Below are 13,712 nucleotides of genomic sequence, written 5' to 3' on the forward strand. Positions count from 1 at the left end.
TTTCAATCGTGTATTTTCGTACGCGGGTGAAAATTATCTTGAAGGTTGCGAGGAGGAACAGGGGACGACTGTTGATCAACCATCGCCGTGAAAGATCGGGCCGTCTACGCGCGCGAATTAGCATCTCGCTAGTTCGTGTTACATCAAGTGGTATCAGAGCAAAGGTTAGTCACGGTGACTCAGTTTACAACATTGTCTACGGAGTTGAGCATCAACATGTTAAGTAGGAACATATTGATGGAGGAGGAAGGCATTGGCGAGGTCACTCTTTTTCACACTCGTTGCGTCGTGAACGAACGACGTGTCAATCTGACGATCGATGAGAGTACCGCAGTCAACATGGTGAGCATCGAGGTGGTCGAAAAATTGGGGCTGAAGATGTCACCTCTTGAAAGACCGTACACGCTGAAGTGGTTCAAAGGTGAAATCAAAATTATGCATCAGATTTTGCTAATTTTTGATCTGGGAAAATATTGTTGTGCGGAATTTTTTCATATTTGTCCTGTGTCCATGGTGTCATGCCATCTGCTACTTGGGGACCCATGGTGCAAGCGCGTCGGGGCTGTTCGGGATGTCAAGAAAAATAGTTATTCTCTATCATGGAAGGGCCAACAAATCTGTTTTGTTCCCATGCCAACGGATGTGTGTAGGGCAGATTGGAAAAATCGTTTGCTAAAAAGAGAAGAACAACAAGAAGAAAGAAAGGAAGAAGTTGATGCATCGATAGAGGGGCTGAATCTTTTGGTGGAGAAGGTAAAAATTGACAGTGGTGCAAAGGGACAACGGTGGAGTGTTTTTAAAACACAATGTAAAATCAAGAATCATGCTTGCAAGATGATAATTGATGGTGGCAGTTTTACCAATGCCATTAGCAAAGATCTTGTGCAAGAGTTGGGTTTGTCTATGTGGCGGCACCCTCAACCACACCATGTGGAGTGGCTATATAACTCTGTGAAATTAAAAATTACACATAAGGTACGTGTGACATTTGCTGTTGGGGATTATGTTGACAAGGTGGATTGTGATGTCTTGTCGATGGACGCTTGTGAGTTGCTATTAGGGAGACCGTGGCAGTTCGATCACGATGCAGTGCATGCTGGGAGATCAAACACGTACACTTTCATGCATAATGGGAGGAAGCACGTGCTAAAGCCAATGTTGGACAGTGCAATCACTAGACAAGTTCCGGAGAGGAAGGTTGTGTTAAAAAATAACTTGAAACCGAGGACGGTTTCTCTTCAAGGGAGGGAGGATGATATGGGCATGTCACCATTGACCGACAATTCTATTAAAGTTGAGCGAGTTAATGAGTCAGGCCAGGAAAACGTTGTGGAAAATAATGCCATGCATGCCGCCAGACTTTGTCGAGGAAACGATGGTAGTGTGCGACAACTTTGTGGTCCGAGAATTGATTTTGTAACTAGCAGACTAGCGACCAGTTATATGATGTGTGCACCTGATTCAAGAGATGGTATTGGCACATGGGTGCATAGTCCTAAACGTATGGAATCTAGAGGTGTATAGTCAGGCTTGATCAAAGAAAGGATAGAAAGGAAGCCACGTACACATAAAATGCCAAGAGATCATAGTGTCCAAACTAAAAAGGAATCGAAACAGCGTCAATTTATTCGGGCGCTCAAGAAAATACAAGAGGCAAAGGAGGAGCCTGCGCTAGCTGTGGTGGAGCCTAATTTCCGTACCCCTCCGTGCAATGTGAAGTTGTGATACACAGAGTCCTAGAATTAATCTGTTAGGATTCCTTGTTTTATTTTGTGTCTACACGCTAGCTAGCTGGCTAGCATGGTACGTAAGTCATTTTGTCTTTTCTAGTTAGGATTTGTTTTTTATAGTTAGCACTCGTAAGAAGGTTGGAGTTTTAAGTTTTTAGATAGACTTTGGGGTTGCGTAGGTGTGGCATATAAAAGCCAGGCTATGGCCATGTAAACAGATCAGTTTTGAGTTTTATTTCGAGTATGACATATACAGAAAAACGTCCGAGTTACGAGCGGCCATATCTTGTGTATTATCTGTGATTTTCCCGTCGTGAAAATTTACTAGCGACGGAGGGTTGATCATCACATCGACGCCTACGTGCTGATCCAAGGGGGTCATTATTTTCAATCGTGTATTTTTGTACGCGGGTGAAAATTATCTTGAAGGTTGCGAGGAGGAACAGGGGATGAACTGTTGATCAACCATCGCCGTGAAAGATCGGGCCGTCTACGCGCGCGAATTAGCATCTCGCTAGTTCGTGTTACATCACGCAGAGACTCCAAAATGCAACCTATCAAACACGCCCTTAGGCCATGTTTGGTTCAGAAGTCTTAGGACTTTTTTAGTCCCAACTTATAAGTCTCAAATCCCTAAAAAGTCCCTACCGACTTAACATGGACTAAAAGACCACATTACAACTATATGTCCCTCCTTGAGAGTCTTATTTCATAAGTCCCAAATGCCCTTTTAAGTCCCTATAAGTCCCTCATATTTAGTTTAGATGGGATTTATAAGGATTTTTTAAGTCCCTAAAGCAATAAGTCCCTGAAAACAAATACCCTCTTAGACTCAGTCTTGCCTGTGGCGGCATCGACGTTGATATTAACCCAACCTCGGGGCGGAGGTATCCAATTAATAGTCGCTGCACTCTCTCTACCAGCCATATATTCGTCTTCTGTTGAACCTCTAGCTCTGCCATACAGCTTTCAGGAAAACCCATCATCCAGAAAGGGCTTTAGATTATATACTTATAATATACTCACTACCAGTGATCTAAAAGGTCTTAACTTTTTTTTTACAGAGGGAGTACTCCAAAGGGTGTGACTAATGCCTCAATTAACTCACAGTGGGACAGTTTGTCAATTAGAGAGAGTATCCAATCCTCTGCTTTGATTTTCATAACTCATAGCATGATCACAGTGGTGTAATGCACTTGGACATAGTACATTCCACCATAGAATGCCTGCATGATCTTGTATACCGTATACAAGGCAGCAGCGATCCTGCTCCCAACTCTTTAGATAACAAATTAGCTGGCCTGCGGGCTGTTGATCTGAACTCAAATTGAAGCGTTGCTGGTAGATGTCGATCCTGACTAACTTACTGAATTCTAGTCTAACATTTAAAATCAAGTTTAAGGAGTGCTGAAATTTGTAAATTTGCTTTTATTGATTCAAGAAAAAATCATTCCCCCCTCGTTTGCACAAAAAGAAGTTTTGAGAAGCATCAAATCATGACATTTGCACAGATGTATCCAACCACAGGTCTCTTTCATTTTTTTTGTTGCTACAATGCAAAACAAAGTTCACATAGAAATAAGGAAAAGAGAAGGGTTACTCCCAACCTCATTATCCATACTAAGGTAGAATGAAGTTAGTTCCTTCCTGGCGGTACGATTTCATGCTGCCCATTATTTTGAGCAACCTGCTTAGAAAACGGAGGTCTGTGCTCTTGTACTGAAGGACCTCTCTGCATAGTTTCTCTTCGCTCAACCTGCATAGTCTCTCGTCGCCTGTCATAGCGGGGACGAGGTCTGCTCCTTACCTGCTGCCTCTCAGTGAACTGAAATTGTGGCCTATGAATGACTTTGCCATCTACAAAGAGATCACCTGTTTGAAGTAGTAGCCTAATATAAGTAAGAGCGAATAATCACAACATATAATTTGGGTGGAGATGAAGATCAATGATAGGACGTTAGGTGCACAAGGAAGAACAACATACATGATAGAAAATGGATTTCCTCCACTTGTAGATGTATACGTAAGCACAAGTACTACCATCATCATCAAATATGCCTCAGAGATTAATTTAGACTTCCATAAAGACCACAGTCCAATTTTTACCAAAAAAAAAGCCCTTGCAAAACATCACTGTACATTTGGAGGGCTAAGTAGTACATGTACCACATATATAAGTGGTTTTGCATTTTCTACATAATATGATCAGAGCGTTTAAGCCAGGTGTGGAAGTTAGTACATGAGAATAAGTAACGACAAGTACTAACCTCCATAATCCTTGTTAGGCACATCCAAATATGAATCAGGTAATACCCAAAGAACTCCCGGCAATCCTGAATTAGCAACATTAACAATACAAAATTCAGTTGAAACATGATTTGGCAACAATATCTTGCAGAAAAGTAGAGCCAAACAATTTTCACCTTTAACTTTGTATGATAACTCCTCCGAAATCAACGCACCAAACCCTGTGTAAGTTGTAGTGCATACTGAGTAGATCTTCTTCTTTGCCTCCTCCTCACTGCATAAAACAATTAAAATACATATCCATTCAGTTATTACTTATTAGAGCATGAAAATTCACTAAAAGAGCACACATCAACCTAAAAGAATGCACTAGAAGATACACATAGCTTAAAGTTAGTAGTTAGAGCATGAAACATAAACCTAAGGAATGGATCGATAAGGGTAAACATGATATTACATTCAAACCCCAGAAACAGATCTTCAATGATGGACAGCCTTGTTCACACAAAATTAACAAGCATTTTACTTCGCCATAGCCAAAAAAAAAAACTTTCAACTACAAGTAATCATGGAGAGATAGACATAAGCATTTAAATTGGATGGACTATTCTATTCTGGCCAACTCCAAGTAATAAGGTGGTCCAGAAAAGAAAGGCTGTCCTGTTGAGGCAACTAGATTTCCTACATGATAATGATATCCCACAATTTGGGGACTAACAATCTTTGTAGTACAAGGCACGAAGAGATAGCTGTCTCTAAGCCCGTATTCAGTTAATGGAAAGGGGTTATGCCCAGTTAAAAAAAAACTCTCTCTAAATCCTCAGATAGGGCAGAAGAGAGTCATCTTTATTTTTCTTTGCTAGAGCCACATAATCATGACAACAAATAAACCAAAGGGGTATTGTGTTGGATACTTTCCAAACAGAAAAACTGCTCCAACAGTCTTACAACTTGGATAGTGTCAAGCAGCCTTTGGACATACTTAGGTAACCTAAAGGGCAAGCTTTTCATGCTTATAGGCCTGACATGTTCTCCTATAAGCTGGTTAATCCTCGCCATAATTTATAGGAAATAACTACTTCCAAGGAAGGATGGCTAAGCGATTGCTTGACTTTAGATGAGCTTGTTTAGAATTTCATTTTGCGTATTCATCTCTAACTGATGACACTTAGATAACTAGGAAACCTGATTCTGAGGAAATAAACTAATCGGAAATGAACATACAGGAATACCACAATCTTAAGGATTGCGCAAGTACCATAGGGTGCTGTTCCTGTGAGCAATTGTTATGGCTAATGTGTGACAAGCCAATGCAAGCAGCACAGCCCAGACAGCTATTGGTAATCAGGAAACACATAATTGTATTCATAGGGAAAGAGTTATAATAATAGGAAAAAAGATGTCACTAATTAGAAAGTTGGAGATCAAGTGTGTTAGTTAAATTGTAAATCCCCAGGCTCCTAACCCCAACCCCTGGACATCAGAAGAATTCTCCCCGTCTCTCACGCCGTAAGCTCATCCGCCTTCCCCCTCCGCCCCCGTCCTTCATCTTGTCCTCCACCGTTCCACTCGCGAGCATCCCCTAGTCGATTTCATTCATCCACTGCTCGTCTCCATCTCTACATCTGCTCCCATGGTTTAACTAAGGTTCACTCAGATCTGGGCTACTAGGGTTCATGCTCTGAGGAAGGATCAGAGGTGACGGCTAATGCTCGTGAGGAGAGTGTAACGTGAGGCTATTCCCGTTTCAGTTACATGCAAGATTGGTCTTTAAGAGTGCCGGCGCCGGCGCCGGCAACTGTTGGTGATGGTGGATGTAAAGACGGCAAAGACCACTGTGACAGCAGGGATGCATGTCCACAGGGAGCTGGCCGGCGGCAAGATCTGGATGTGCCTCCCTCAAAACTGGGAAGCCACTAGGGTGGTCGTGTGCCTATCCATGGCATGGGTACTGATGCGATAGGGAATGCTCCATTTCAGTGTTCAGTATGCTCTTTCTCTGTAGCATGAGATTATCCCTTGGAGCTAATCAGCCAAATGACGGTGCTAATTCTCCACAGGTTTTTCTATTTGGCCAAGAAATTTCAACAGGGGCATCTCTTTCCTGGGAATATCACCCCTAGCATCCAAATGAAGCCTAAGTGCAGGTCCCATATGAACAAGCGAGGGCTCGCCCACGCAGCTCATATCGGGCACCACGTGCTCCACATCGCCTCGGCCGTCTGCCCTAGAGATATCTTCAAACACACCGATGTCGGGAAGGCGTTGTGGGCGAAGAGGGACTGTGCCATCTGGCTCCATTACGAGGAGAAACAGACGGACTTGGCGGCTGACGGGGAGTGCATCAGATGGCGCACAGTCGACATGAACATGGTGTCATTCACCGAGACAAAGCGCGCCATATTGGGGCTTGCCCATCTTAAAAAGGCCATCTCCGACCTCAGCAATCGCTGGCAGGAATGGGACGAAGACGAGGTCGCCGGACCGCACACCCCCGTGCGTAGAGGATGAGTCGACTCGTCACATATGCATGTGCACCGTGCACTGCATTCACCGTTGTCTTGGTGGGTAGCAACTAGTGCTTCTCCCAAGATGTAGTAAAAAAATGTCGCTAATCGACTTTTCTACCTCCATGTAACCACTTGATGTTATCTCAAATTAGTGTTTTAATCCCTTAAACTGGGCGTGTATTTTGAGTTGATGCAACAACAAAAAAACAGAAAAGAGAAGATATGAAGGCTGCATTATGGCAACTCTGTGTTTGCGCACAGCGGCCGCAGGCACGGCCTCTATATGGATATGAAGCGCGCTTGATATCCCATATGAGACCGGGGATACCGCGACTCTGCTAGAGTTGGTCTAATATTGATTGGGACTATGAAAGATCCACCCTAATCGTAAAAGATTAAATTCGATAGGGTTGACCAATAGTAAGACCAGAGAAGTGCGTATACCTTCCGAGCACAGCGGTGAGGGTCTTGACGTAGGCGGCCACCATATCTTCCTCGGAGGGCTTGGGGTCGGCGGGGAACTCCATGACAATGAGCCAGTGCTCGTAGTCGCAGCCATCCAGCAGGATGGTCTCCTTGGGTGGCCGGTTGCTCCAGTTCGGGGACGGGTCGTTAAGCGGAGAATACCCGGGCCTTCCCGGCAGCGCCGTCTTCGCCCCTCGCGACGGCGGCGCCCACGGAGAGGGGTGGGCTGAGGGCGCAGAGGCGGCGGCGCCGGTGAGGAGGAGGAGGCGACGGGGAATCGCGCGGGAGGAGAGGAGGAGCGCCGAGAGCCTCCGGCGTGTGACGGCTACAGCCGCCATGGTTGGGGAATTTGGGAAGAATCGGGCGAGGAGGGTTTGCACTTTTTTTTTAGACAAATGAGGGTTTTGCGCTGGTGCGCGAGACCGATGCGTCTGGTTCGGGCCCAGAGTCCCTAGTGCCTTGTTGGGCTAAATCACGTGGATTGGCACGGGGCGTGGCCCAGTCCACGTAGGCCATCCTACCGGGGACGGTTACGCGTGTTGATATTTACGAATCACTAATTAAGAGTACTATTTGCAAAGGACACTCTCACCTTCCAACGCTCCGAAAAGTGTCATACTGCACGTGCATCATTTGTCGTAACTTGAGAATTTCCCCTTTTTTTTATAGGTTCGTTTATTCAAAATATTTTATCTTTTAAACCGCGCATACAAATCTTGAACCATTTTCATCGTTGGATTCCTTACATCAAGATCTTAAAACTAGATCACATGTGATAGGTTGATGAATTTTTTTTGCGCGAAAAAACGAATGAACAAGCCTGAACCGGGAGCACTTTTTTCTCTTTTCGAGAGGTATGACTGTGCCTCTCACAAAAGCAAATCCATGCCTTCATGAGAAGTAAATCCGTGTCTCTCGCGGGAGGAAAAAACATGTTTTGTTTTACCTTTTCCGATGCCTCTTGTGGAAGGAAATTGGTGCCTCCACGAGAGTAAATCCGTGTCTCACATGGTAAGAAAAAAATACATTATTATTTTCCTTTTGCGAGATGCATGGTCGTGCCTCTCGCGTAAGCAAATCCGTGCCACCACGAGAAGTAAATCAGTGGCTTTTGCGAAAGGAAACAAAGAAAACACATCTTTTTCTTTTTCGAGAGGCATAGTCGTGCATCAAATTTTTTTTCAAAAACACAAGAAAACCCAAAGGAAAATTGAAAAGCCGAAAAAACTAAAAAAAATAATATAAAAGTAAAAAACACACACAGAAAAATAGAAAAAATCTGGAGGAAGCGTCCAAATCGCTACACATGGTGGCGGAAGCGAGCACGCCAAGTGGCACGCTCCCAACCCCCCAACTGATCCATGCAGGAGCTCCCGAAGGAGTACTCCTTGATTAGTTGCTCTCTGAAATTTGGTTGTTTGGTTTGGATCAGGGCGCGCGAGACATGGTGGCGGATGAGACCAGCTCATGGGAGGCACAACCTCCTTACTTTTCTATTTTTTTTTCATTTCTTTTCATTTTTTGCCTTCCTTTTTTTACTTTTGCTTATACTTCCAAATAGTCTAAAAATATATATTACAAAAACACTTTACATAAAAAAATTAAAATGTTAATCTAGCATTTGTAAAATATTAAATGTGTTTAGAATTATTTTTTCTCACGTATACAAAAAAGTATACAAAATAATACTACGTGTATGAAAAACTTGGTGATGTATATAAAAAAATTAACCAAGTATTTAAAAAAGCTAATTATCTATATAAAAATGTTAAATGTGTATAAAAAATGTTTTTGATGTATAAAAAAGTAGAATGTGTATTAAAAATTTGGAGATAAATAAAAAATGTTGATCATGTATCATCAAAATGTTAATAATGTGAAAGAATGTTAACCATGTATAAATTTTTTACTGATATATACTATAAATATAAAAGGTATATGAAAATAGTCTTCAAATATAAATTTTTTAAATGTATCGTCTATTTAAAAAGTGTTAACGTGTATAATAAATATCCTGGTATATATGAAAAATATTGAATGTGCATTAAACACTATGAGCATAAAAGCGTAATTTTTAAAAAATGTTGATCATATATAAAAATGTTAATAATATGTTTAAATTGTATCAAAAAAGAGTTTCTAATATATTCCAAAAATGTACTATGTGTATGAAAAGATAGTCATCAAGCATAATTTTTAAAATATTTTTTATTTCAAAAATGTTAAATATGTATTTAAAATGTTCCAGATGTATACGCAAAGGGTACAAATGTGCATGAAAAATGTGGAGGTGTGTTGAAAAAAAAGCTGTGAAAATCGAAGAAACAACAAAAATACATTAGAAAACAAAGAAAAATTAAACCCCAAAGAAAAGTGTGAAAACCCATGAGGAAACGAAGAAAAAAAACCCAAGGAATCTGATGAAAACTAAGAAAGAAACAAAAAAAGAGAAATATAAATAAAAGGAAAAATCAATAAACATTGAGAAAAGAACAAAAAAGGAAAATTCATTAAAAGCTGGAATAAAACAAATAAAATTGTGAAAAAACAAAATAATCAAAGAAGAAAAACCCAGCGAAGAAACTGAGAAAACCACTGGAGTGATGAACAGAGGTGGAGGAACCCTGGTGATGCCGGAGTACGGGGCTCTTGCTCCCTCCCCTCTCGTTGGTTCGCTTTGCCGACTAAGGTTTCGAGTCACTATGGGGAAGGGGAGGGTTGATGGGAATCTTCAAATGCATCCACTCGTTCTATTGCGCGATTGAGCTTACAAATTCATATGTACTCCCTCCGTCCCATAATATAAGAATGATTTTGACACGTGTCAAAAGTGCTCTTATATTATGGGATGGATACTACTTAAGTAATGAGTCTCTTAAATAAGAAAAGATGCATCGACTTCCACTAAAAAGGTTGACTTTTTTTAAGGAAATGAAAAAAGGTTGACCTTAAATATGCATCTCGATCTCAAAATTAAAAAAGATGCATCTCGATGTTCTTGTTTTCTCTTTCAATAATAATTTGCAGGAAAACGTTTTACTATTTTTTTCTGAGAATTGAAAACAGTTTGTCTAATTCACATTAGATGTTTTTTAAGAATGTCACATTTAAGTTCCATAAATAACGCAGCAACAAAAAGAAAAGAAAAAGGCGAGACAAATAAATAAATAAACTACAAACATAGTGGACACAAGGTTACACGGAAGAGGTGCTCGCCGTGTCGCCGCCGGGTCGGGTGGGGAAAAAGTATTGAAAAAGGCCACGCGCCCTCCATGCGGCCAAGACCATGGTCAAAACGCCCGTCAAAAAAAAAAAGACCCTGGTCGAACCGAACCAAGTAGAACGGGCCGTGCGTGCCTGCCCGTCTCACGCTCTCTCCCCCACCCGACCCGGCGGCGACCCCATCCCATTCGGCCGACCATGGCGACACGGCCGGAGCTGATAGACGACCTCCTCGGCGAGGTCCTCCTCCGCCTCCCGCCGGACGAGCCCGAGCACCTCTTCCGCGCCGCCATCGTCTGCAAGTCGTGGCTCCGCATCGTCTGCGACCCCGCCTTCCGCCGCCGCTACCGCGCCTTCCACGGAGCCCCTCCCCTCCTCGGCCTCCTCCACCTGCTCCAGGTCCTCCAAGGAAGCCCCGCGCACCGCTTCGCCTCCACCACGTCGATGCCGGACTTCCCCTACCCGGGCTCCGACGGCGAGGGCGAGCACCCCACCCCCCTCGACTGCCGCCACGGCCGCGTGCTCTACCACTTGGTGCAGGGCGACAGCCTGGTTCTCGTCGTCTCAGACCCCGTCACGGGCGACCGGCGCGTTCTGCCCGCGCCGGGCGTCGATTGGTTCATCTGGACCGCCGCGGTGTTCTGCGCCGCCGATGGCTGCCGACATCTCGACTGCCAAGGCGGCCCCTTCCGCGTGGCCTTCCTGGGCACCGGCAACGACGACCGTGTCGTTAAGGCGAACGTGTACTCATCGGTGACAGGTGCGTGGAGTGCGCCGGTATGCCTCGACGATGGCTGTGAAGGCTATGCCCAGCTCAAGCGAGATGACATTGCAAAAAACTTCTACCACCTACCCTATGTCATGCCTCGGCGAGTAGCCGTCATTGGAGATGCAGTCTACTTCACACTTCGGTCGGTTGACAAAATCGTCAAGTACAACTTGCCAAACAAGTGCTTCTCCATGATCAGCCAGCCGCCACACGATTTGGCCCCAATGGCTCTCATGGTGATGGAGGACAGTTCGCTGGGGTTTGCCTGCATCAACAATTCTAGCCTTTGTTTGTGGTCAAGGAAGGTGGATCCAGAAGCGGCTGCAGAATGGGTACAATGCAGGGTCATCGAGCTGAAGAAAATTATACCCGATGTCGATCTGGATTGGGAACCATTTGTGGTTGGTTCCGCAGAGGGTGTGGGTGTCATCTTCATAAGCACAGATGCTGGCTTATTCGCGACAGAGCTAAAGTCAGGGCGAGTCAGGAAGGTTGACGAGCCGGGAGAGTACTTTAGCGTCCTACCCTACATGAGCTTCTACACTCCAGGTATAGGTGATAGCCCTTGCTTCTTGTCTGTTGACTGTTGTCTTGCATTTTCATTACAGCTTCTGTATGTTTGCTTAATTAGTTGTTTGTTGTTTGTGAATAAGTAGTTAGTTAGTCATGATGCAAGTAATATGTGTTAGTTATATTCACACATGGAGCTTGCAAAAGACAATTCTCTGCGCCAGAGAAAACTTGATATATGACACTGGAAAACATAATGTTGTTTATGTTATGAGATTTGACATGTTAAGGATCATGACCATGCATTGGTCGAATATATGCACACAAACATGTTGATCTGAATCCTGTTACCTTGTTTCAGCCTTTCTTATAAAATATATCTGTTACTTTGTGGCTTAGCTGAAGGTTACATCTCAAACTCTCAGTCTTGTAACCACTGGAATTGGTACTAGCACATAACTCACCAAAGTGGAATGCTGACTTGGAGTTAGTTATGAGTTTTGTGCATGCTATATTTTAAATCATGGCACATTGTCATCGCTAACAAGGATTAACTAAACAAAGTGCACTGCTAGTTTCTTTCCGAGCTGCTACTAATAAGTATGAAATCGTATATTCTCTGTTCAGCAGTTTACATACAAATTGTGCAAGTCCTTACGATCAATTGTTGCTGTCTTGTTGAATTCATCCTGATCGTAATGTCAAAAGGTTTTATGTCAGATTAATATGTGAGGCATATTTCAGTTACTGTTTGCCTAATGCTCGGCCCAGCTACTTGGAACAATTTTTTTTGTGTATTCTATGTCGTTTCCCTTTCATGACATTTTAATATGACTTCAATGTTGATATCGTCTTCAAAAGATCTGTCAAGTAGCAGTACCAGACTTTTTGGACAAACAATTGGTGATACAAGGATCCAACTCATAACTTAGTTTCACCACAAAACATTTATCATTTGTACATAGATTCTGACAGGTGTGGGACTCGGATGTTTCTTACTTTTGCTAGAAACTTGGAAGCTGATGTCAGGGTTTGATGTCATGAAATAGAAGTCACCTTTTGTTTCTGTGGCCATTTCTGAATTCTGGACTCAGGTCCGGTTTTTCTTCTACCTGAAAACCTTTTGCTATTATATGGAGCGATCCATGGGATGAAATGTCTCCTTTTCGCTGCTGCTGTCGATTGGTCAAATAGTTGAAAGCATGAAGTGCCTGCTAGCTTAAAATGGAGATTGCTAAATATGTAGTCAACCTTGTTGATATTGTATTATCACTTTACCTTGCTTCAAATTTTTTCGTTAAGATGCATCAAGTTACTTTCTGGCATAGCTGAATCTCACATATCACATGCAATCTTGTAACCTTTGGGACTAGTTATAAGTACAGCGGCACATCAAATTATAAGTTTTGAGACGGACAGTTGGTTAAGAGTTTTGTGCTTGGTATTTTTTTTTTCAGATCGTGGCAGATTGTTGGCGCTAGCGAAGACTCACTGATCTCTGACGGACCGCTCAATAGTGATGCATTGCGAAATGGAAAAACCCATCATCTTTAGTCTGCTGCTGTTGGCTTCTTGCAATCTACTAACATCAGGTTGTTTCGTTTCTTTTGAGGAGTTTAAGCATGAAGGGTGCAAGTTTCAGTCGTGGTTGTCCTCGTTCAGTTCATCATGATAATGTGGCTAGAGAGTTGTATTTCGGTTTCTAAAGTTGGTTTCTTATCTGTTATGCAGTTTGAGTGTCAATTATGCAAGTGACCATGTTCGACTGTGGTTGTTGTGTCGAATTCGTCCTGGTCATGTCGATGAGCGCCAACTGTATCTCTGTTCAGCATATCAGGTGTACTTCTGTTACTGTTTGGTTAAATGCTCGAGTCGGCTACATGAAACTTGGAATTATGTGGGTCCTACGCCATTTCCATATTTCTGAAAGAAATATTGTCGTTCAGTGTTTTCCGTTGTCTTGTAAAGCGGCATCGACTAGCAGTGTAAGAATTTCTGGACACAACTGGAAAGTTTTTTTTGTTTTCTGCTTGAGTCTGAATTGCATATGTATTGCTCTTGCTCCCTCTTCATTCTTTTGGATAAACAGTGGTTCAAAATACATTGAAATGTGTTGCGGGTTATACTGATCAGACGACCATCATGTGCTCCGATATTTTTCAAACGTAGTTCACTAGGGAGTCAGTCAATGTGTTGCTGTGTTTCCAGGACATAATGCTTGCTAATGATCCGCTACATGCATAGATGATGGCATGCAAC

The 13,712-nt window shown here is 42.9% G+C and overlaps 3 protein-coding genes across 4 annotated transcripts; 2 read left to right on the forward strand and 1 right to left on the reverse strand.

Moving 5' to 3' along the window:
• The first annotated feature begins 216 nt into the window (after positions 1 to 216).
• LOC147966089 (uncharacterized) lies at positions 217 to 1,524 on the forward strand. The gene is made up of 2 exons (XM_087530715.1): positions 217 to 419; positions 639 to 1,524. Exons 1-2 carry the CDS (start codon positions 217 to 219, stop codon positions 1,522 to 1,524), a joined length of 1,089 nt encoding a protein of 362 aa, XP_087386841.1.
• A 1,720-nt stretch (positions 1,525 to 3,244) lies between these two features.
• Positions 3,245 to 7,349, reverse strand: LOC125514695 (multiple organellar RNA editing factor 3, mitochondrial). Its single transcript, XM_048680039.2, has 4 exons — positions 6,932 to 7,349; positions 4,154 to 4,251; positions 3,998 to 4,063; positions 3,245 to 3,602 (listed from the first exon to the last, which is right to left on the reverse strand). Exons 1-4 carry the CDS (start codon positions 7,288 to 7,290, stop codon positions 3,367 to 3,369), a joined length of 759 nt encoding a protein of 252 aa, XP_048535996.1. The 5' UTR covers positions 7,291 to 7,349; the 3' UTR covers positions 3,245 to 3,366.
• A 2,908-nt stretch (positions 7,350 to 10,257) lies between these two features.
• Positions 10,258 to 13,512, forward strand: LOC125514698 (uncharacterized). 2 transcript variants are annotated; one of them, XM_048680040.2, is made up of 2 exons: positions 10,258 to 11,498; positions 12,911 to 13,512. In XM_048680040.2, exons 1-2 carry the CDS (start codon positions 10,373 to 10,375, stop codon positions 12,946 to 12,948), a joined length of 1,164 nt encoding a protein of 387 aa, XP_048535997.1. In that variant the 5' UTR covers positions 10,258 to 10,372; the 3' UTR covers positions 12,949 to 13,512. The 2 variants fall into 2 exon arrangements, with proteins under 2 accessions (XP_048535997.1, XP_048535998.1); XM_048680041.2 differs by having other exon boundaries at positions 10,260 to 11,492.
• The last annotated feature ends 200 nt before the right edge of the window (positions 13,513 to 13,712 follow it).

Source organism: Triticum urartu, chromosome 6A (assembly GCF_056163025.1).
Source record: "Triticum urartu cultivar PI428250 chromosome 6A, HENAU_Tu73, whole genome shotgun sequence".
NCBI classification, from domain to species: domain Eukaryota; kingdom Viridiplantae; phylum Streptophyta; class Magnoliopsida; order Poales; family Poaceae; genus Triticum; species Triticum urartu.

Excerpts from the sequence above, each read along its gene's own strand:
- LOC147966089 (XM_087530715.1), top strand. The coding sequence starts at position 217 with ATGTTAAGTAGGAACATATTGATGGAGGAGGAAGGCATTGGCGAGGTC. Across the intron at positions 420-638 it reads TACACGCTGAAGTGGTTCAA|GGATGTGTGTAGGGCAGATT; the intron begins AGGTGAAATCAA and ends TCCCATGCCAAC.
- LOC125514695 (XM_048680039.2), bottom strand. The coding sequence starts at position 7,290 with ATGGCGGCTGTAGCCGTCACACGCCGGAGGCTCTCGGCGCTCCTCCTC. Across the intron at positions 4,252-6,931 it reads CTCACCGCTGTGCTCGGAAG|TGAGGAGGAGGCAAAGAAGA; the intron begins GTATACGCACTT and ends TGTTTTATGCAG. Across the intron at positions 3,603-3,997 it reads GCCTAACAAGGATTATGGAG|GTGATCTCTTTGTAGATGGC; the intron begins GTTAGTACTTGT and ends TACTTCAAACAG.
- LOC125514698 (XM_048680040.2), top strand. The coding sequence starts at position 10,373 with ATGGCGACACGGCCGGAGCTGATAGACGACCTCCTCGGCGAGGTCCTC. Across the intron at positions 11,499-12,910 it reads CTTCTACACTCCAGGTATAG|ATCGTGGCAGATTGTTGGCG; the intron begins GTGATAGCCCTT and ends TTTTTTTTTCAG.